Source organism: Amphiura filiformis, chromosome 7 (assembly GCF_039555335.1).
Source record: "Amphiura filiformis chromosome 7, Afil_fr2py, whole genome shotgun sequence".
Classification (NCBI taxonomy): domain Eukaryota; kingdom Metazoa; phylum Echinodermata; class Ophiuroidea; order Amphilepidida; family Amphiuridae; genus Amphiura; species Amphiura filiformis.
In genome coordinates, this window is record NC_092634.1 from 10,878,353 (window position 1) to 10,902,387 (window position 24,035).

General features: G+C 34.9%; 1 protein-coding gene across 1 annotated transcript; it reads right to left on the reverse strand.

Moving 5' to 3' along the window:
* Positions 1–6,122: 6,122 nt before the first annotated feature.
* On the reverse strand, positions 6,123–23,097 carry LOC140157625 (uncharacterized). The gene is given in 4 exon segments (XM_072180863.1): positions 6,123–7,076; positions 7,078–7,492; positions 9,501–9,633; positions 21,166–23,097. Coding segments are annotated over 4 exon segments (2,514 nt in total). The 5' UTR covers positions 23,002–23,097; the 3' UTR covers positions 6,123–6,946.
* Between the last annotated feature and the right edge of the window lie 938 nt (positions 23,098–24,035).

Below are 24,035 nucleotides of genomic sequence, written 5' to 3' on the forward strand. Positions count from 1 at the left end.
GACCTGAATGCTTTATTCCATTCCATGCCAACCTTATTTAAAACTTAACCCTTTAAATGCAAGTCCCCAAACAAACACTTTTACGATGGATGAAATCTATAAAAAAATCCAAAACCTTTGAAGAAAAATTTAAAAAAAAAGTTTCCTTTGTGTATAACATTCTTTGAACATCATATGAAAATGCTTACAACTCAGTACAAACATGCCCAGTATTAGTAATGATTAAGAGATACCAAGATACAATTGCTTATTTGCGGACACATTTTTGACTTTCAAGACTTTCGCACCATGTGCTGAGCAATGAGGCTTACGTTTTCTTGCGCACACAAAATCAATGATTGTCAACATCTGAATGGGGTAACAAATCCCCCGTCACTCCCAGTTTGAATTGAAAGTGTTGTGTACAAATATGCAACGACAGATCTGTACTGTTGAAAATAGCGTCTGGTGTATTCAAATCTTTTACAACTCTTCGACCAAGTTGCTCAAGAGAATTTATTTGCTTACGCAGATAAAAATCAATGGATTGACAATGTCCAATTTCTCTGTCACTCCTAGTTTCAAATTCAATATGTTGCGCATAAATATGCAATGGTGGATAGCATCTGGTGTATTCCGTTCAGAACTTAAGACCAAAATTGCTCAAGAGACTTTATTGGCCAGCACAGATAAAAGCAATGGATTGCAATGGCCAATTTCTCATCTCAGTTACTCCTAGTTTTAAATTCAGTATGCTGTACTTAAATACATGCAATTAATGTTAGATCTGTACTGTCAAAAAATTATTTGGTATATAGAACTTGGACGAAAATTGCTCAAGAGCCTTTATCTGTCTATGCAGACAAAAAGCAAAGGATTGACTATATGTCCAATCTTTCTGTAACTCTTTGTTTTAAATTTAACAATGTTGTGCCCATCAATAGTATATCTATAGGCCTATATACTGTCAAAAAATAATTTGGTATATTCAAATCTTTCAGAACTTGGACCAAAATTGCTCAAGAGCCTTTATTTGCCTACGCAGACAAAAAGCAATATGTCCAATCTCTTTGTCACACCTAGTTTTAAATTTAATAACGTTGTGCACAATGCAGCAACATATATACTTGTTAAATATAGCATGCTTTGTAAATTTGAATCTGTGAGACTGTGGACAAGGAAAACTAGTTCCAATAGACTTTATTTGCCTTATGTATACACACACACCAAATCAATGAAATGACGATGCCCTACTATCTTGAATATCGAAGAAATGACAATGCCCTACCTTACTGTCACTCCCACTGAATTGAAAGTGTTACACAAAAATATACACTGACAGACCTGAACTTGTGCCAAAGAGCACAAAATATTTGATAAATTTGAATCTTTGCAAATTTGGACAAAATATAGTTGCAAGAGATTCATATGCCTATGCACCGGGCTTCTTTTTGTCATAGTTTGATTTGAATCTTTTGCACTACAAACTTCATCAACAGTTCTCTTGAATAGGAAAACTAGATAACAAATTTCTTCAAGATGGTTTTGTCACTCACTTGTGCACATGGAATCAGTAAATGGCAATTGAAATGATGTACACAAAATTCATTAAATAATTTGTACTTGGGGGAACCAAAACTCTTTAAAAAAAAAAAAAAAAAAAACAAGAACCAAAACTCTTTAATTACAAAAAAAAAGGAAAATAAAAATTAATTGCAATTTAAATTAAGGCAAGATTTAATTTCCTTTAATGAGACAAATCCAATCCCTCAGTTACTTCCTGTTAAGCTTAAATGTGCCCTTAGCCCTCCCCCGAGTGACAAATTTAACAAGTTACTGCTAAGTTCTCAAACATTTCAGAATTGCTCTTTTTATGACCATATTTGGAATAAAATTGGAATCAAAACATGTACAAACATGTTAAATGTTTAGAAATGGTTCAAAAGCTCTTGAGATAGGCCTCGGAAATTTGAGACAAATTCACCAAATCTGGTGATTTTTATGGTAAATGACAGCTGAGCATAATTATATGAAGCAACTTAACTGTTTTTGGAAGCATTTAAATTTCATGAATTGGGTAGAGATTTGACTTGCAACCTTATTAGGCTTTCTTAACATGTCTGGTAAATTGACTCTATCCCTTAAAAATAAAAGTTTTGACGAATTCTTGACTCGTTAACCTGTCAGCAAGAGAAAGTTGCCCTGGAGATAAAATGCTCAAGTCTCTTTTAAAGTGGTTCTCTAATGAATATTCATTTCTATATTTTGTATGAAGACTCACATTTTTAACTTTTACAGAAAGACTTAAAAAAGTCACTTGCATTTTAGCTATGCATGCAATGCTCTCTCTACCATAGGAATTTCATATGGTAATTTCAAAAGAGCATGAAGAATGATCTGTTACAAAAGTTTCACAAGTGGGGCTTTAATAATTAATCTCACCATCATCTGTATGTCATTTATATATCATCATACAATTTTGCTGCAATGTGTCTTTCAGCACACCCAAAAGTAAGATATTGCCTAGATCAACTATTGATCACGTTTCACCAACATGACAAGGATGTTTGCCAATTCATGAAATTCAAGTACCATAAAACATAAATAAATACATCTTGAAACTCCTCACACAAAATGTCAACACAATACTGAGACTTATGAATGACTGACAGTTGTAAGCCTCAAACGCCTTACTTTTCGAATTCTGTCAGCCCTACATGTAAGCTAACCCTACACATACAATCCAAGTCTACATGTAATATTAGTAGACCTGCATCTTCATAAGGTCAAAACATTTGTGAAATTACATCTCACGATTCCAATGTCCCAGTTGATATATTAAGTCACTACCACCATCAATAAACCACCTTCTCAGTTACTCCACAAGATATATTTTTTGACGAGCAAAACCTTGGGCTACTTCACATCATAGTTTTTCCATGCTCCTAGCAACCAAATTAACATTCAGTAGTATAGTATTTCCCTGTATAAAATATATTACTGACAAAATTCTAACATCAGTATTTTCACATTGCCATGATACCCACAAGTTCCATGTATAATGGAACCAACAAAAATAAAATCAATGTGAAAATGACATAGTTACAGTTCAATTATATCAAGTTCATTACCTGGTCCACTGCCTAAAAGCAATCTTTGTAATGTAATAATGGAGTAACACAGGGCATATACATGTACATGTACATCTCTAACATTGCACTCTCTTCTTTAGCAGAAACTACAATGTACTGTGGTGTTACTGGTGTACCACAAATATTTTTGCTATTGGAAGTTTTCTCTCAATTGAACAATTTTCAACCTACTCGCCTATGAGATTAAGCTCATTATCTCCCGAAGACACGAGAAAATAAAGCGAATTGTACACACAAAACTGCCAACAATATTACAGCAACTCGACACTATCACCAAAATGGACTTCTCTGAACCTGTAAATTAATGTGTCAATCTGTGATATGACTGCTGATTCTGAGTAAAACAAAGAGGTCACATAAACTGATGATGTCACTTTCATGCCTTGTGTCTCCGAAAGCTGATTAGCAGAACCTCTCAATTGAGAACACAAATTTTATGCATTTTGGCGATGGTCTGTGATGTTAATATTTGACATTTGATGATATTTGTATTTGAATTAAATCCTACACCTTGTGACACTATGCAATCCAACAGAGGTCTATTATTTCAAACTTCTTCAAAGGAATTATTGTCTTTTATATTTTCAAAATTTACCTAAAAAGCCATACACTATAAATAAAATAAAAATACATTGATTTCTTTGTGCACTGCAAGGTGCATGTTTTAACTTCCCCAAGTCTACCCATGCAAGTTCCTCTTTTTTATCATGGTTTTTAGACAAAGCCATTTGCACCTCTTTGCGGATACACCCCATCAATCATACCACACTCTTAGCGAATCTTTTCAGGGCTCATTCCAATACATAATTACTACAGTATGCACAAATATTGTTGATGTGGTAATTTTCACTCCATACGTGTCAGCAATTGAAACATGTTTAAGGTCTATTTTTGATTGGATAACTTTGACTCTGACACAGACCTGAAGTTGTGAAAATTGCACTATAAAAAATTCTACACATATTTGATTGTACATGTACATGTTATAACAAGGTGAAAATATGTGAAGCACAAACAATCCACTTTGAAAGTACTTGTGACATATTAGTTTCCTGAAGATGATGCGCTAAGTAGAATCATCTGGAATATATGAGCAGATATGAATTGCCAATTGGATCATTATAGCTTACACAAGTCACAATTAGGTTTATACATGCTGCATCAATATCATTGTGCTCCATTAATTTGCCTTTATTGTTTTTGAAAAGCCTGCTTCTCCCAAACTCACCACTGATCCACGAGATAACAAGACTTTAAAATATAATGTATAACGTCCGGTCATTATACGTCGATCCAATGGTACGTTTGGTACAAGCAGGATTTTCAAAAACACCCAAATTAAAATGGATGGAAAACAATAATTTTGATACAGCCTGTAGTCATAGTAGTCAATGCCTAATTCATGCAGGGTCAAAAATTCAGTGAGAATCCGAGAATCCATTCTCGCAAAGATTCTCGTCAACAAATTTGCAAGAATCTAAATGGATTCTCGTAAATATTTCAATTTATCATGCAAAGTTATATTCATATGACGAGAATCCATGGATTCTTGCAAAATACCACTGGGAGAATCCAAAAGGATCCGTAAATATTTCAATTTATCATGCAAAGTTATATTCATATGACGGGAATCCATGGATTCTCGCACTTGGTTGTGAATTTCTGACCCTGTCATGACTAACATATGTGACCCGTTCTGACAAAACCAGGAACAAGTCGCATTTTGACATTTCATGATTTGAATAAAAATGTAAGTATCGGACAATAAGCTTCAAAATGATACCAAAATTATATACATAGCATCAATACTTTTCAAGATATGGATATAAATTTTGTAAATGATACCTTGATATTTTTTTCCAAACTGCTAATCTGAGTAATGGGCTAATTAGTTTCCTGCTTTACATAGGATTGAATGGGGATTATCATAGTTCAACTGTCAATTATTGATTAAATAAACCTCTTTTCAATAAGTACTTTCAAGGATTTGAAAGTCCACTCAGTCCCAAGGTCAAATACCATGAAATTCCAAAATTTGTTTTTCTTTAAAGGCCTGTAACTCAAAAGCATGCCTGGCGACTTGCTTCGGGTTTTGTTGGAGCTGGTCACATATAATATACAGTACTGTTGAAAACAGAGAATAAATAAGGCAAACAAACAAATAAATAGTTTGTCTAAGAAACATTTAGCAAAATAGCAGGTGCTATGCATTTTGGTATTTTTTTAGCAAAACGTGGTGTAAATATATACAGATAGCCTATATCTTGGCATAAATTGTCAATTGCAATATGTACAGTACTGCCAATGTAAAAAGATTTTTGTTTTGGTAAATTAAACAGTAACTCTCAATACATAACATCTTGCTATATTCTGATAGAAAAAATAATTAAGTTAACTGTTTTTCTCTAAACCAAGATTTCAGTATATACAATGCGTAGGAATTCAGCCGATTGAACAGATTTGACAAATAACATGGCAGTGTGTATCGTTTTAAGGCATCATTGTTAATACACATTTTAGACATAATGTGTCTGTCGCTGGAATCATACAGATCATGCAGAGAAGATATATTACCCTTCCCAGAATCCTTTGCAACATGATTCATCATTTGGTTTCATTTTGAGAATAGACTGGCTAAACATGGGTTGATATAAATAAAAATATTTTGTAAGCCTGGATGTGGTCTGTTCTTAAGGTACATTTCGTCACGATCAACCCAGGTTGCAATAGATAGAAAATCAGTACCGAAATTGAAATGAGACAAATGCATTATGGGAAGCGTAAGATATCTTTTCATATACCATAGGTATTGCACAGGTCACTGATCTTACTGTACTGGACAGGTTTCCTGAACAAAAAGTTAAGGTTTTGTCACAAAAGAAAACAAACACTGACTACTAATGCATGCCAATGTGTACTGGTGCTGCAAGAACGGGTTCCGATGTGAACTGGATAATTACCCAATTACATGTATACGTGGTTTAAAAAAAATAACCTTTAAAATTGGTTTGTGTTGAAAACTTGCAAAGCCCATCGTGGACCACATAAACTTAAAAAAATGTTCACCCTTTAAGCAGGGCATAGAAAAGCGCAAGAACGTGGGAAGTGGCAAACAGTAATTTGGGATGACTTGCAAAATGCAACAAATTGTCAAAAAAATTGCTGCATTTGTCATTTTGCTTTTGTTTACTACCCAGAAAATGTAAACTATCCCTATTCCCCATTCCAGAAAAACAACAGTAATTAAAAAATATTATCAAGTTCTGCCAAAAGAAACATAGCTCAAACCTAATCATTCATTTAGAACTAACTGGAGATAAAAGAACAAGTTCCCTATTTTACTAATATATGAAATAGAGCAAAAAAACCTCTAAAAATGCTTGTTTTGGGCCCTTAATTCATAAATTTGGCCAAATAGTGAAATTTAACTTAAATTATTGCAAGCTAGTGCTAAATAAATAATTAGGATTGAGCTGTGCTTCATTTGGCAGAAGTTAATATTTTTTTAATCTCAAAAAATGAGTGCTGTATTTTTCTGGAATGGGAAGTAGTAACTCGCAGAAAATTCCTTACATTTGCTATAACTCAAATTAGCTACATACTCAGTAGATCCCAGAAAGACAAAAAATTATTTCTATGGTCTGTCTCTAAGAATTCTCTGAATTGCTTAATGGGCTTGTTAAATGTATAACATTTAACTCGTTAACAAAATCTAAATTGTAAAAACTGCCCTTGTGTATATGAATAAAATCATAAAACTTGAAAACAGTGAGGGGGTTGAATAGTTCAGCCTGTTACAAACAATTCATATAATATTACGTTTTTGGTATGGGTGTATTGCAATTACCATGATAAACATCAATATGTCCCTGGCATGTGAAGTACTGATCGAACACATCCGCATATCCCTTGTCTTGCCACCACCTACAAAGCTGCCGATTCCACGCATTACGGCAGGATGTAAAATAAGTCTGGTTTCTCTAAGCTTATCAAAGAGAAGAAATCCTGATCACCAAGATGCCCTTTGAAGAAGTACTTTTGAGTCAATACCTTGATAACATTGTCACCGAGGAAACTAGCGTAAGCATGGCTATTCCTCATTTTATTCAGATCTAACAGCATCACACCGCTGTTGAACCCTGTAAGGCCATCAGGGGGTGGGCCTCCAACTCTTGTGCCTGGATTTTTGGAGCGATATAATGATAACATATGACGGTATACGGGTTGTTGCTCATGAGCAAGTGCTATGATGTTATCTCCAGTGAATTTGGGGAAGAATTCAAAAAGTTGCTTGATGTCCGTCATGAATTTGAGGTCGGTGTCCAGCATCAAGACTTGATGAACATTATCTGGAAGAATTCCTGAAATTAGTCAAAACAAAATGAATGAATACAGTATAATTTTTTTAAGACAATGTAACAGTAGGAGCTCACTCCTTTGGCTATAGCTACATGATATACAATACATTCAGTATGCAGATTAATGTAGAATGTTTCTAAGGCGGCTCTGGTTTGTCCTACAGCATATCATATTTAGATCAGATTTCCACTTATTTATTCATTTACTTATTTAAACTTTCTTTAGGCAGGGTAGCCCCTTCAATGACAAAGCACCGATTTCCAAGGAGGCTCTGCACTGTATGAACACTGTATCATATTACAGGCCCGATTACAGGGTGTACCTGAAAGAACTGTACTATTCAAAACTTATTTTGTGGGTATTTTATTACCCAAATCAAACATTACCCGATACTTTATGCATAATTTGCACAGTAAAACAACTTTCACTTTTTGAATTCTGAAAATTCCTGAAATAAGAATCTTATCGTCATTTCAGGGGTAAAGTAGGATGAGATTGTCTTGCCCCCCCCCCCCAAAAAAAAACCCAAATGTACTACCCTATGAGAAAGTCCCCAACTACACCCTCCACAGCAGGAAAAAGGTTAATTTCCTGGGAAGATAGGCCACATTTCCCACAATACATAAATTATTTGAAAAGCAAAATTTCCCTCCAAAAGCCCAAATATCCCGGCCGGGAAGGAGCTTCCTGGATGCCTTACTTTTTCCCGCCATGGCACCCTCTCCCTCCATGCCCAATGTTGATGCAGGTGCAAAAAAATACTACCTTGTATTGTTGGCCAACATTGATTTAGGCTCATATTGAAATACCCTACCACGCTTTCACACAGAAAGAAGGCAGGATTCCCCTCGCTAAGCGCGCGCCTCAGGAAAGCTCGGTCATAAAACGGATTATAAAGATGGATTATATGCATCAGTGATACACCCTGCCTTTTGAAGTGGTCCATGACGAATGGGAAGAAAACAAACTGACTATGGCTCATCGCACAACCCAGGAAAGCACGCTCCTAATTTAAGTGGCTAATTGCAGTGTTAAAATCACACAGGATTTTAACAAAAGAAGGCTAGCACAGGAAAGCTGCAGGATGGCGCACACCTTCCTGTGTAAGGGAATGTCCGAATATGAGCCCTTAGAGAGCAGGTTAAGTATCTCAAACATTTTTGCGAAAGAGTGCGGATTCTTAATAATATTCTTCATTATAACACTGGTGTCCAATTCCTTATTTCCCTCTGGATTCCTACATGTAATTCCGATCACAAAGTGGATGAAGCCATTATGTGCATGTATTGAGGCATACGGAAATCTTGCCACTTGAAATCGGATAACTGATACCTGGCTGTGAGACATTGATTTGGCTTGGGGGACGGATAAGATTCACATCCGTCAGTAAACCCCATTGATTTATCAATACTACCACACAATCATGTTTACACTGACTGCATAAATGGATGTACGATGTACATAGATGGGCCCAACATTATATGGAGGTATCATAACCTGGGGCATCAAACTAGATTGGCCAAAGTGTAGTCTAGATACATATGTTAGCTCTTTTATATTTAGTCCTGAGTGAAAACTTGACCATCACTGACCAAGAGCTTTTCAAAATGAGTGAACTATGTACATAATGACCTACAATGTCATGTACATGAATGAAGTCACAGACCTGAAACTAACATTTTTGTGAAAAAAGAGAAAAATGCTTTAGAAAAGAGGAACATAGTACAAAACTATGCTAAAAAGCTCAAATTGGGCTGAAAATAACAAATAATACGTAAATTTAAGGAATAAAAAGAGGAAATCAGATAAAAAGAGGAAAAGTTTCAGGTCTGAAGACAATGGACAAAGGAACACATTTTGTGGGGTGTTTTTTTTTTGGGGGGGGGGGTTGATTTAGATTCAGTTCAGATTTGTTTTCAAAATGTTTAAAAATCAAACAAGAAGAAACCTGGCTAAGCAGTGCTAAAGAATTTTTGTAATCATTTCATTTCTTTGAAGTCAATATCTTACCTTTGTGGATTGCAACAGAGAGAAAGAATATGGCGTCTTTGTAGTATGGGTGTCCGCCGCTGACATGCTCTTGTAACATCACCACCAGGGGAGCTACTTCCTTGGCAAGCTCATCAATATCTAGGAAATTAAACTAAACACAAACAATATAAAAATGTCAGTAACAATATTAAACTGGAATACTATTACAAAAAATAAAATTGAGATGCAACACTTTGCATTGTGTAAGCAGTCAACATTAATGGGTAAATTTTCACGGGAAAATTTTCTGGACACGTGACCAATGCGTATCAATGTGAGTGTAACCTCGAGCCTGATATCTGACCCCCAGCGGTGACCTCGCTATTCAAGTCGTAGTAATTTTGAATTGGAATAGTTTGTTTGACCGCAATTTTGATAGAAATTTGTGCATTGCAAATTTATTGAATATTATGTTATCTTAATTTTTTCACAATATCATCAAAACGTAATTTCAAAAATATCTATCTACGGAAAAAAATATTTATCTATGGAAACTCTAGCTTACCATAACATTATTAACTTGCGACAAGTAACTTACATGTATTTTGCATCAAAGGAGGAATTCTTCCTATTCAAATACATTAGAAGAATACCCGCTGTGCTCAGGGTCACATTCCATAATGCTAATATGTCTGCGCCCATGGGTGTCACGTGTCCAGAAAATTTTCCCGTGAAAATTTACCTATTAATTCTGACTGGTAAGGGAACAAGTCAAAGGGTTGATGAAGTACAATGTATGTCCAATAGTCAGTCTTGTTGGAGGTGTTATAATTTTGGGGTGCTTCTTTCCTTTTACCTTTCCCATTTTTTCTTCTTTTCCTTTTTTTTCTCCTTTCTCCTTTTTGTTTCCTTTGCCATCCTGATTTCCTATTTCAGTTTTTTGTCAATTAACCATATGTTAAAAGCTGATGTATAGAAAAAAGGCGCTGTATAATACTATTTTCAATTTCCCCCTTAATAAGATCACAATACAAGCATCAATCTTTAAGTTTTGAATTATCACATCATGTACCATTTTAGTTTAAAATACATCATATACTACTACTTTGTGCCATTAGGTACCAGAATAAAATGAGAGCAGTAAATGTATACCCATTTGTGTATGTGCTCTAAAGAGCTGTATATATTCATGATAGTAATTATGCACTAAAAGCTTTTAATGGTCCCCTCTTCATTAAATTTGGTGTTATTGAATCTGTTGTACAACCCATCAACTACATGTAGCATTAACTCCTTCAATTTTGTCTACATGCAAGACGTGTTTGCATATTTTAAACAGCTAGGGTTTACATTTTACCAGTGGATTTTCTGAATTGCAAATACGTATAAAGTACCTTAATTATATAATACTACTATACTAGCTATTTTAGCTAGGGAATATTTCCACATTTAAAAAGGCTGGCAGAGCTACACTGCTCCCTTGAGTATTTCTTAAATACTCAGCAAGCTCCCTTTAAAAGTAATTCTATGAAACTAAGAAGCTTAATATTTGATACTGCCTAACTAATTCTATGATACTAAATATTTCTTTTGTATGTTAAAAGTGGCAAAAAGGCCTGTCCAGATTATTGATGTTTTGAGCCTCTTGTCATGCCCATACACTGAATATATGCCATGTTTTTTTTAACTTTACAGTCAGTCAACCACCAACCAACCCTTACAAAATTTGGAAATAAGTTTTATTTTCTAAAAAGTAATGTGTTATCAGTGCAAATGTGTTATTTGCAATTTATCTCTCTGAATAAAGCAAAATGCATTTTTTAATTTAAAAAGTAGGACAATCCAGGGGAAAAAATGCTGCAAAATGATAGCGCTGCAGTACACATCAACCACAAGCGTAACTTAATTCCCAATTTTTATGAGTATGGAAAAAAGGGGAAAAAGACATTTTGGAATTATTAAGAAATATAAGCCCTTTTAAAACATGCTATGGAATGTATGGAAACTGAAACATGTCTTGAAAATTTAAGGTATAATATATAACCCTGACATTTGCCTCACTTTTTGTTTTGAAATACTCTTTTTCATGATGCTATATGATGTTGTTTGGATATGTTTTGGGTTGTTTTACACACATAAATGATAAATTGGATTTGAAGTGAGTTGTATCACTATATGTTTATCTTGGACTGCAACTTTAAGTGTCAAATGACTGACATACTGATAAATCCATTCTTTGGAAACGACACTTCAAATGCTAACTCCTTGGCACCTTTCGCACATTACAAGCTGTGGCCTTTCTAAATCTTGTCCTACCTAATAAGTGATGAGTTCCTCTAATTTAATTTGATGTTAACCTGTCAGTTTTGTCTGCCTATGTGACTATAACATTACTAACACGATACAACATGTTTAACTTTGACAACAGTTTTGACTTGATTACATGCTTGACTCTGTATGTCTGTGACCTCAAAATACACTCAGGTAACTTCAAACTGACTTATGTGTCGAGATTACTAAACCTGCTGATACTACATCATATGTGTTCTGAATATAAACATGTATATACAATTCAGATTTAACAACAGTTTGTGGAGAACATTTCATTTAAAATATAGAGTTGCATATAAAGTACATACATTTTGTACAAGTAGTTTTTCTTAGGCTTTCAATCTGGAAGTCAAACAAATATTCATTGTGTAATGTGTGGGTGTGTGTTGGGGGGTGTATGGGGTGTGCGTGCATATTTAACTGCAATCAAGGTGATGGTGTGGGTAGGAAAGAGACACAAATATTTTTCTCAAACTAGATTTTACTACCATGGCATGAGATATTACTACCTTGTATGAGAAAGTACCCAAATGTGTGAGACTCACACATGATGCTGCAGAATGCATAAAAGTTAGCAACCCTAACGAGGGTACATGTATGTGTGGAAAAATATGGTCACATCTGGTCCTGAGTAGGTTATATGACGCCAATTTATTTAGGAGAACCATAGATTTATTTTCAATTACTGTTAAAAAATTATTTTTATCATAATGCATAAATCCAAACACTATAGAAATATTTTTTAAAGTATTTGTGGGGGTATTTTGTGCATCTTTTTCAGATTTTTCAAATTAAAATTGCTATCAAAATGCCCACATGTAGGAATGAGAAACAACCCTGATTTTTTGTTATTTGCCTAGCCTCCCGGAATGAATATAAAAACACACAAGGGATTTATGCTACTCGTGTCCTATTATTTTGTATGATTTAAGTGATCCAGGCTTTCATGACAGGGATATTATTATTAGTACAGCTTGCAACTGTACAATGCAATACCTGATGAAATCCTGGGGCTACATTCTGATACTTTCAATAAAATGCTAGAATAAATCCCAGATGGATGGCTCTCAAGAAACAACTGTGATAGTTCCTCTGAAAATTGCCAGATATTTAGTGCATTGTTGTGTTCTATAATATTGCCCACTGGAATTTGTTTAAATTATATCAAACCATATTTCTTATCAATTGATGCTATCTACTGAAGATAGTAATTTATACCCTATCAAATGCATTCAATGTTTTAGAGAAAATAGCTTCTTGTAGGGTAGGAAAGAGACACAAACATTTTTCTCAAACTAGATTTTACTACCATAGCGTGAGATATTACGGTACTTTATCAAAACATCAAGTAGTTTCTGTGGTATTTTGTGCATCCTTTTTTTTTCAGATTAAACAAAAAGTGCTAAAATTGCTCTCAAAAAAAGAAAAGCCTATGCATTTGCCTTGCCTCCCGGAATAAATATAAAAACACACAAGGGATTTATGCTACTCGTGTCCTGTTATTTTCTATGATTTAAGTGATCCAGGCTTTCATGACAGGGATATTATTAGTACAGCTTGCAACTCTATAATGCAATATCTGATGAAATCCTGGGGCTACATTCTGATACTTTCAATATAATGCTAGAATAAATCCCAGATGGATGGCTCAAGAAAAAAACTATTATAGTTCCTCTGAAAATTGCCAGATATTTAGTGCATTGTTGTGTTCTATAATATTGCCCCCTAGAATTTGTTTTATATCAAACCATATTTTTATTGATGCTATCTACTGAAGATAGTAATTTATATCCTGTGAGTTGCATTCAATTTTTTAGAGAAAATACTTTTCTTGTAAAATTTATTTGTTATTTCCTTAGCTAGAGAAAGTGTGATTAAACTATATAGTATGTTAGAAAACCATTTTGAAGTGATGAGAGCTGAATCTGAACACCTTTAATACTCAGACGGTTCAAAAAGAATTTATATTTTGTACACAGACATGATAGAATACTTAAATTGAACTTGAAATCAATAAAAATCAATAAAATGGCACTTAATCCAATTTTGCCAATTAAATGGCCACATAAAATATTTTTAAAAAAACTCATAATGCGAAATCTGGGTTGGTTGGGCCCACAGAACAGGTGGATTTTTATTACCTAAAAGAAACTTATTTTTAACTTAGTAGTGCTCAAATGCTATCTACTGAAGATAACATTTTTATGCAAGAATGCCCCCACCCCCTTCAATCCCCATAATAAAATTAAGATTGGTTAGGTAAGGAGATAACTATACTTTATCTTTACCTAAAAGAAACTTATTTATTTTTTAAAACTAAAGTGCTAAAATGCTATCTACTGAAGATAACATTTTTAAGCGAAAAAGCCCACACCTCCTTCAATCCCCCAAATAAAATTATGATTGGTCAGGCAAGCAGATGACTACTACTTTAAACTTTTTATTACCGGTATGGATGTACCCCAACCCTCTCAAATACAGTTTTTGACATTTTCAAGTTGTATCCCAGTCAGTGTACAATGTACTTATTGCTTGAAGCTTGTTGCTACTGATCAATAAGGATCAATTGCTAAGGTTTCATGTGTACATTGTCTGGCTACAATTTATTGGAGTTGAACTATAAATTCACCCAGTAAACAAGGAAAACACAATAAATACACAGACCATACATCTTAGTTGATTTCCATGTCTGTGCTATTTGTAGGCACTGCTACACTACTCTGTCTCATCTCAAGTAGCTTGAAAGTAACACCAAACGACCATGTTGGATTTTGCACTGGCAAATCTATTCAAATCGCGTACATGTAAACACACACATAGTTAGGCAAAAATATAGGTTTGTCTCATGTCCCTCGCGTTCATTGGATTAAAAACGTTCAAAAATAAATTTATAATTTCACAATTTTTGTTTTATTTTAAAAAAATGAAGACATTGGCAAAACATAATCTGGGGCAAAACCGGTGACTTTTCAAGGAGGTAACCGACCTGATTGTTGTGATTGATAATTTTTTTAAATGCATACCGTACCGCATTGGATTTGTAATCACTCGGGGGACATGAGACAAACATATTTTTTTATTTGACCATGGCGTAATTTGTATGTACACTGGTGACGCAATTTAGATGCAAAATCCAACATGGCATTACTCTCAACTTGAGATGAGAAACACTAAGGAAATGTAGCTTGAATTTATAAAGGCAGAAAAAAATGTAGAACTTGTACCTTGAGACTAAAATGCCTAAATTTTAGTCTCAGCAGCTTGTACACAAATTGTAGGTACCTGTCATGTGCATAAAATTCCCAGTGAAACCTTTTCCACTCCGTAAGAAAATCAGACAAAAATCACAAAATTTACCACTTCAGTTGACTTTAGATTTTAAATGATTTGCACTTTTCATAACCCTTCTTCAAATGTCTTCTTCCCCTTTCTCTCTCTCTCCTATCTCGTTTCTGTTCACTCACTAAATGAAGTATGTACACACATCAGCTTTGGTTCAAGTGACAATTTTCATTATTTATAATTTTTGCTTTTTTTTGTGTTGCTCTTGCCCAAAATATGTGGTATTTAATGTTTTAAGAAATTTAAGGTGGTACTACACCCCTTGATAAATTTGTGACTATTTTTTAATAATACACACTGGTAACAAAAGTTGTATATTTTAGCACAAGCGGTATGTTATTTATGATAAGAAAAGAGGTACAGCTAGAATGGTCTCATTTATTAACATCGTACTATAATTCACCGGAATCTGTCTATCTATCTGTCTGTATCTTTTGATGTATTTTGTTTGACCCCTGGGCACCCATGGAAAACAGTGTTTTTACTGATTGGGTATCTCCAGGCTAAAGAAGATGTAATAAATAAATAAATCTGTCCGCATCTTTTCTCGGAGACTAGGGGTCACACGTTCCTCAAACTTGGTGGGTGCATGGGTGCAGCTTGATATGAGGAAGACTTTTATATTTTTAAGGTCAAAGGTCAACGACCGGGTCAAGTCCAATTGAAGTCTAATTTCAAATTGCTTCTATGGAACTCAAACAAATAAAAGTTTCCACGGTGACCTTTTCGTCAGACCTATGGTTAAGAGGTCATAGGTCAAAAAAGGTAGAAATTTCAAATTGCCCCTAAGGAGCTCAAACTTGGTGGGTGAGTGGACCTTGGACTAACAAACAAAAGTTTCCACGGTGACCTTTTTGTCAGACCTTTTGTCATGTGCATAAAATTCCCAGTGAAACCTTTTCCACTCCTTAAGAAAATCAAACAAAAATCACAAAATTTACCACTTCAGTTGACTTTAGTATGTTTTAAATGATTTGCACTTTTCATAACCCTTCTTCAAATGTCTTCTTCCCCTTTCTCTCTCTCCTATCTCGTTTCTGTTCACTCACTAAATGAAGTATGACACATATCAGCATTGGTTCAAGTGGTAATGTTCATATAATTTTTGCTTTTTTTGTTGCTCTTGCCCAAAATATGTGGTATTTAATGTTTTAATCGTACAGTACTGTAAATATGTAGACCTGTAAAAAAAACTTTATATTAGTAAAATTGGGCTATTCCAGAAATTGTCCACCCCCCTTCCCCAAAAAAAGATGACATTGGAATTTCCCGTGCACCTTTAACTCTCAATATTTTGGAATTTCCATTATTTATGTCAAAAGAACATGTACCATTTCCTGTCCAGATGCGCATCGGAATGTAAAGAATTGGGAATTCCCATAGCTTTTTGGTAAATGCATATATCCCAATGCCCAAAATTTGGGCATTGGGATATATGCATTTACCAAAAAGCTATGGGAATTCCCAATTCTTTACATTCCGATATATGTACACTCTAAAGTTTTGGCTGGGAAATCCCACTGTTTATACGTTAATGAACGTGTATTACTTGTTGGGAGAGAAATTAGACAAAATAATGCACGCGCGCTGATGTTGATGCATCTAATGCACGAGCCACGAAGAGGGGAGTGCATTAGACACATCAGCGCAAGTGCATTATTTTGTCTAATTTCTCGAGCAACAAGTAATACAAGTTCATTAAAAACCTATTTCATACACGAGAAGAAAAAAACAAGTGATTTTTACTTTTTTTATAACAAAATTATCACTAAATATATTGGAAAATAGAATCAAATATAAATGCATCAACCCGCCCGAAAAATTAATCAATCCTACTCGACGCGAACGCGCACGAAACACTGCGCGTAGTACGCGGAGTGCAATTAGACACAATCAATGCATGGTTTGGATTTTTTTAACGCTTGCTCTGATTGGTTCTCGCTATCGAAGAGTGTATGAATATGTTATGGGTGGCTTAGCAAATCGCATATAATTTATAATTTTGCGCAATCACTCATGGGAAAAGAAATCCCACATTTTTTTTAAATTTAACTTTGCCCATATTTTGTTTTTTAATTTAACTTTGTCATCTTTGGGGTGTGTGTAAAATTTCTGGAATAGCCCATTACAAACTTAAAAGCAAACATGTTTCAAATTGTTGCAGCGCTGGCAAAATATAAAGCAACAATTACCACTTTAAGGGGTATTACACCTGTGGTAAATTGTGACTATTTTTGCATTTTTCTCAAAAATAAAACACACTGGTAACAAAAGTTATGTATATTATTGGGGCAAGGAATCCAATTACTACACTGAAATTTCAGTGACTCAAGACAAGCGGTTCAGTATATATGATCGGAAATGAGGTACATCCTAGCGGTACCTTACATTTGTATTTCTTATCATAAATAACGAACCACTTGTCTTGGGTCACTGAAATTCCAGTGTAGTAATTGGATTCCTTGCCCCAATAATATACATAATTTTTGTTACCAAGTGTTATTAGTTTTTGAGAAAAATGCAAAAATAGACACAATTTATCGAGGGGTGTAGTACCCCCTTAAGTATCTTCTTATTAGAATGCCAGTGAGAGGTGGATGGAATTCAACAGTGTGTTTTTGTTTTGCCTGCATTTTATCTACCTTGTGGCACAATGTGACATCAAAACAAACTATGTTTGGATATTGCATTACCCTGCCTAATGCTGTAAGCTTCCCACTTGATCATGGTGTTTAGAATTGATGCTAGCTGTACAATAACAGCACTTGGTGTTTTTTTAAAGTGCTCACTATAACTTGTGAAAGACTGGTAAAAGACAATGTCAGCTTGAATTAAGATTTGATTTTGAAGATTAAACCTTTTCCTCACATTTAACAAAATCAGTCAGTTGATATCGATGCCTCTTCACTTATTTTTTTGTTTGTGCGTGATAAGATGCCACTTGAAGTAACTTGAATTTTCTATATGAGATTGTTCAGATTACAATATAGACAGCTCTATGGTAATGTCCAACTTAAAATGAGAAGAGGTCTGGGCATTAAAAATGACACATAAATAAAATATTGAAAAAAGACGGTTGTTGGGATTAATTGGATTGGACTCATAACACCGGCGTGTCCAGGATCTTTTCCTGCGGGGGGCTCAGAGGGGCTTTCAGAGTTATGGGGGGCTTAATGTAGAGTCCGAAGTTTTCCGTTTTACGGAAAACGGAAGAAAATCACGGAATCGGAGGTACAACACGGAAAATGACATTTTTGTATGATGTGACAAAAATTGTTAAAAGGTAGGAGAAATAAATGTTAAAAACAATCATGAGTTGTGTATGTCAATTTTTATGATGAAAATACTGTTTAAATAATACCGAAATAAAGGTACATATTACCAGGCATAAACCCCCTACAGCCCTCCAAACATCGTAATAGTCTGCTTATTATGGTCAGAATATTCCAATCAGAGCATATTGATCGCGATATTGAACACTTTGTGACATTAATATCATTGTTTTTACATTTTACGCTTTATTCATGACACAGATTTACAAATTTTACAACACGGATTACAACACGGAAAATGGATTTTAGAAAACGGTAAACATCGGACTCTAGCTTAATGGCTAAAATCACCAGAAAACAGCTGATTTTACATGATTTTTAACAAAGTGAGGGGGCTTCAGCACCCAAAGCCCCCCGGACACGTTACTGCATAATCTGAATTTTTCACTCAATAACACCTGGCCCAAGTGTGTACATAAAGCCTAAAAACAAGTTTGTATTTTGCCCTTGACCGACCCAAAAATCATTTGGTACATACATTTTATAATGTAAATCATAAGTTTCCAATTGCTGTTTTGACCAAAACCAAAACACAATTTATTAACGTGTTTATACCTGTTTAAGGTCATGTTTTTTATGTTGGGACCCCAAATATGGTGGTTTTGTGACATGCAAGAACAAATTTCGCACTTAAGATGTTGATATTTTTCTAGTCCTACATCACAGGGACCTGGTTTTGGTCTTATTTTTAAAGCAATTTAGCAGGCTAAAAGAATCAGAAGAAAAAAATAAAACAATTCACTTTGACTAATTAGCAGGGACAGGCGATTTGCGCGGAACTTTCTTTCCGCGCAATTCCGCGCAATTTAGGTATACATGATTTGCACTGAAAAAAAAAGTTCCGCGCAATTCCGCGCAATTTGCTATTTTTTTCTGCGCAAATCGCCTGTCCCTGCTAATTAGTAAAGCTCGTTAAGTGGAGTTAGGCAGGGGTGGTTGTGGTGGCGGAGCAGGTGGTGGCGGAGCAGGAGAGACGAGCAGGATGATGTTTGGTATTGATTTTACAGTATAGTCCTACATCACAGAGACCTGGTTTTGGTCTTATTTTTTCAGCAATTTAGCAGGCTAAAAGAATCAGAGGAAAAAACTAAAACAATTCACTTTGACTAATTAGTATAGCTTGTTAAGTGGAATTAGGCAGGGGTGGCGGAGCAGGAGGTGGCGGAGCAGGAGAGATGAGCAGGAGAGATGAGCAGGATGATGTTTGGATGTTTGATTTTACAATGAACAGTATATATTGGTATGATTAGCCTAAAGTGGCACACTAAACATTGTTCAATGAGTAAATAATATTTTGGAAGTATTTATAATATATTAAATCAAATTAATTAATGGAATCATTAAATTAATTAATTAAACCACCGCAGCATACAGATACTACGAAATGTAAAAATGGTGTATTAGCAAAAGTAATAATACATTTAAAAATATACAAGTTTATGTATCACTGGGGTAAAAGAATATAAACATGTAAATTACCTAATTAGCTTGATTAGTGAATCAAAAATACAGGTACAATGTCTAGTGATCCATTAAGTGGCTCACACAATTTAAGTTTGAAATTCTGCATTCTAACTATACGGTAACAATACAACACGTGTTGTTTGGGCCACCCTGTAAGTGAGATTTCATGTTTTTATATGAAAAGTATACAGTTGCTGTGAATATGAATATGCATAAAGCTTCATCCAAATGATTTTCTGCCAATCTTTACTTAGTAATATTCAAAATCAAAGAATTGTTAATTTGACCATTATTTTTCATGTAAATTATCGACACATTTTTCACCACCCTGTATCTACGCAATCAAAGTACTTGACCGGTAAAAGTTCCATATGACTGGGTGGGCAATTGAGTTAGATGTATTAAACATGTGTCAAAACTTTACATTATTAATGTATGTTCAGGGTGACCCCATAACTGAATTAATATTTTTGTCCTATTTTTTTGTTACACCCTGTATATTATATGAGTCACCCTGTATAATGACTCCCATTGTATAATTTTTGATATCGCTTGAGTATATGCTCTCAGAATATATATACTTTTATAGGGTTCTCATGTACACCTATTGAGTTATAGCACCAAACCTGTAAAAGCATGTGATTTGCTTGAAAAATGCACATGTCACGCAATTGGTACCCAGTATAAAAAACATGACCTTAAAACATTTTGGTGTTTGCTGGGGTACTAGATTTTTATATTTTTAGTGCGCAATTTTATTGTATTAAAATCATGTGTGCATTTCTCTTTTAAAATTATGTTTGAGTACTAAATGAAATAAGGCCTAAAAATTGTTTGATTGACGTAACCGACGTACCCTAAAATTAGGCCCAACCCTAACTTTCTTTCTTTTCTTTTTTTTTTCAAAAAAAATAATGAAATTTAAAAAAAAATAAAATTAAAATAAATAATTACAGCTAAAAAAAAGCATAAAAGCGACCCTAATTTTTTTAGGCCTAATTACAAAGATTATAAAAAGAAAAAGAATGCAAGGACAAGTGTAAGAAACAAACACCCTGAAAATTATTAAATTGCCCTGTCAACTTCAAGTTGTCATTTAAAAAAAAATGCATCCCTGGCTAAAAGTTTTTAAAAGACACTAGGACTTCAAATGTGAAATTGGGGTGGGCTGGGTTTTTTGGGGGGAGAGGGGCTGGGCCCCTGGGGAGATTTTGGGGAAAAATTGAACTTCTTACCTGAAATTTTGACTTTGCTATTCCTTTATTGGTGATATCTTGCAATGTCTCTGTGATAAAAGCCCTACTTGGTTCATCAATGACAAAGAAAAAGTGCAAATCAATACTGGCTTTGTCAAGTATGGAAATAATACAATCAACAAATCGCTGCTTCAAATGCGGCATTTTATGTGTGTTTGTTAGAGTTTGAAGCACATGGTACGGAAACAAGTCTGTTTGTGGTCGATTCTGCTGTTGCTTTTGTGGCTGCTGTTGGTGTTGCTGCTGATTAAAACCTTGATTTTGAATACCTGGTTGATGCTGACCACCATGCTGCTGCTGTTGCTGATTGATTGGTTGCTGTGGCTTCTGCTGATTGAAGACACCTTGCTGATTTTGCTGCTGATTTACCTGTTGGTGAAAATGAATACCATTAGATAGGTCTATTTTGGGTTGGTTGTCAGCGATGGGCTGCTGTAGATGTTGTTGTAATTCTTGCCCTGCTGGTTGTGCATGTAATTGTTGTTGTACTTGCTGTTGCTGTTGTAAACCTTGTTGAAGTGGTTGTTGGTTATTAACTTGCTCTTTATTGGGTGGTTGTTGTTGTTGTACTTGTGCATGTACTGGTTGTTGCTGTTGCTGAACCGGTACTTGAGGTTGTTGTTGTTGCAATATCTGTTGTTGCTGTATTGGTTGGTGTTGTTGTTGTACTGGTACTTGAGGTTGTTGTTGTTGCAATATCTGTTGTTGCTGTATTGGTTGGTGTTGCTGTTGTTGTACTGGTTGTTGTACCGGTACTTGAGGTTGTTGTTGTTGCAATATCTGTTGTTGTTTTGGTTGGTGTTGTTGTACTGGTTGTTGTACTGGTACTTGAGGTTGTTGTTGTTGTAGTACATGTTGTTGTTGTATTGATTGGTGTTGGTGTTGTACTGGTACTTGAGGTTGTTGTTGTTGCAATACCTGTTGTTGATGTAATGGTTGGTGTTGTAGTTGTATGGGTTGTTGCTCTTGGGGCTTCACCTGTTGTTGTTGTTGTACTAGTGGGTCTTGTGCATCCTGTTGTACTGGTTGTTGTTGCATTACATGTGGTTGTTGCTGCACTGGCTGTTGTTGCATGGGTTGTTGTGGTGGTTGTGGTTGATGTATGGGCTGTTGTGGTGGCTGTTGCTGTTTTATGGGCTGTTGTGGTGGATGTAGTTGATCTACAGGTTGTGGCTGTTGTTGAACCTCATGTTGAACTTGAACCTGAGGAGGTTGTTGTGCTGCTTCTTGTACAGGCCTATGTGGTTGCTGAATGGGATTGTGATGTTGCTGCATTTGTGGGTGTTGTTGTTGTTGAGGTTGTGCAAATTGTTGTTGTTCCCGATTCCCTGTTAGAGCCCATTCTTGTTGCTCGTCTTCTTTCAAACCCGGTAGACCTACCCTATGGTTCATTTTCACTCCATTTCTATGTGGTCCATTGTTTTTCAAAACTGGATCTATCATGATATCATTCAAGATGACTTCCGGGTTCTCTCGATGTCTTCGAATCGCATCTTTCACGTGTATACGATCTGGTGAGCTTTCTTTACTGCCACCACTTAAAAGTCCCATACAAACATAAACAGCAATTGCAAGAACCGCTAATATAACAAGCGTTTTTAATAATTTCATTCGTAAAAGTCGTGTAAATAAGAAATTCCATTGCACACCGCCAGTTTGAGAAGCCGATGAGCCACGATAACGCGACCGTGAATTGTTCACCCACTGCATATTGCTATCGTCGCTTGGCTGTTGATCGAGGGTAGCGTCTCCGCTACCAGAATCAGAATTATAGGTCCGATTTGATGAATTTTGGCTATCTTTAGTTCGACGCATTTGTATTATCTACGTGGCAGTTCAGTACTGTAATTCAAGTTGTGAAAACACTAATGAAAAGGTTGGCATAGTTGTTTACACGTTGCTTTCGTGCACCTGACCGACAACGCGAGAGATAATTGACCTGAATCGAGGGCGCACTTTCCATTATTTTACAAGCCAGCCGGTGCTGGTGTTTGTTCTGTACTTCGAACAGGTGCATGAAAGAAAAATGGAGTTTTGAAGAAAATTTGTGGTCTATTTTCTGAACTTTTCTATTGAAACATTGGATTACAGTACACCTAGTATAATATATTTTTAAGTTGTTTTGTATTAAAAGCATAGTGTTAAATTTGTTTTAAAGAACTTGTAGGTCTAATCCCGGGTCTAATTATGTAAAACATGGTATTAAATTTGTAGTAACAATATAACATTTTATGGAACAATATCTATTTAAGTAATAATTGTTTGAACAAATATTAGAGTGCAATCGTGTGAATATATAGCAATTCAATCCCGTGTTTGATGCAATAAAAAGTTGAAATGGAGAAGTTAAAAAGTGAAAAAGGAGCGTTGATCCATAGGCCTATAAACGTTGTTATTATTTCCAATAAAAGCATTTTCAAATTGTAGATCTAATAAAAAAAATAAAAAAATAGGCCTACCTCGACGAACATCATTTTACGACGAACTCTCTTATTTATCGTGTTTTCGCCACCTGAAAGGTTTTTTTTTAAAATACTTAAAGGAGTATTTCGTGATCCTAGTATCCTCTTTTTATGACATTTTTCAGTAGATATCCACGAAAAAAGCAAAAATCGCAAAAAAATTGCAATAAAGTGCAATAGCATCTACGGGATTATTTAATTGCATTTCTTTTAAAGAACTTAGCCTGAACTTGTAGGTCTAGTCTAATAGCCTATGTAAATTTACTTTGTAATGAAAGCATGCATGGTACTTGAGTAACATTTTATGAAATGAATATCTATTTAAATAATAATTGTGCGAACAAATTTTAAAGAGTGTGATCATGTGGATATAGCCTAGCAATTTAT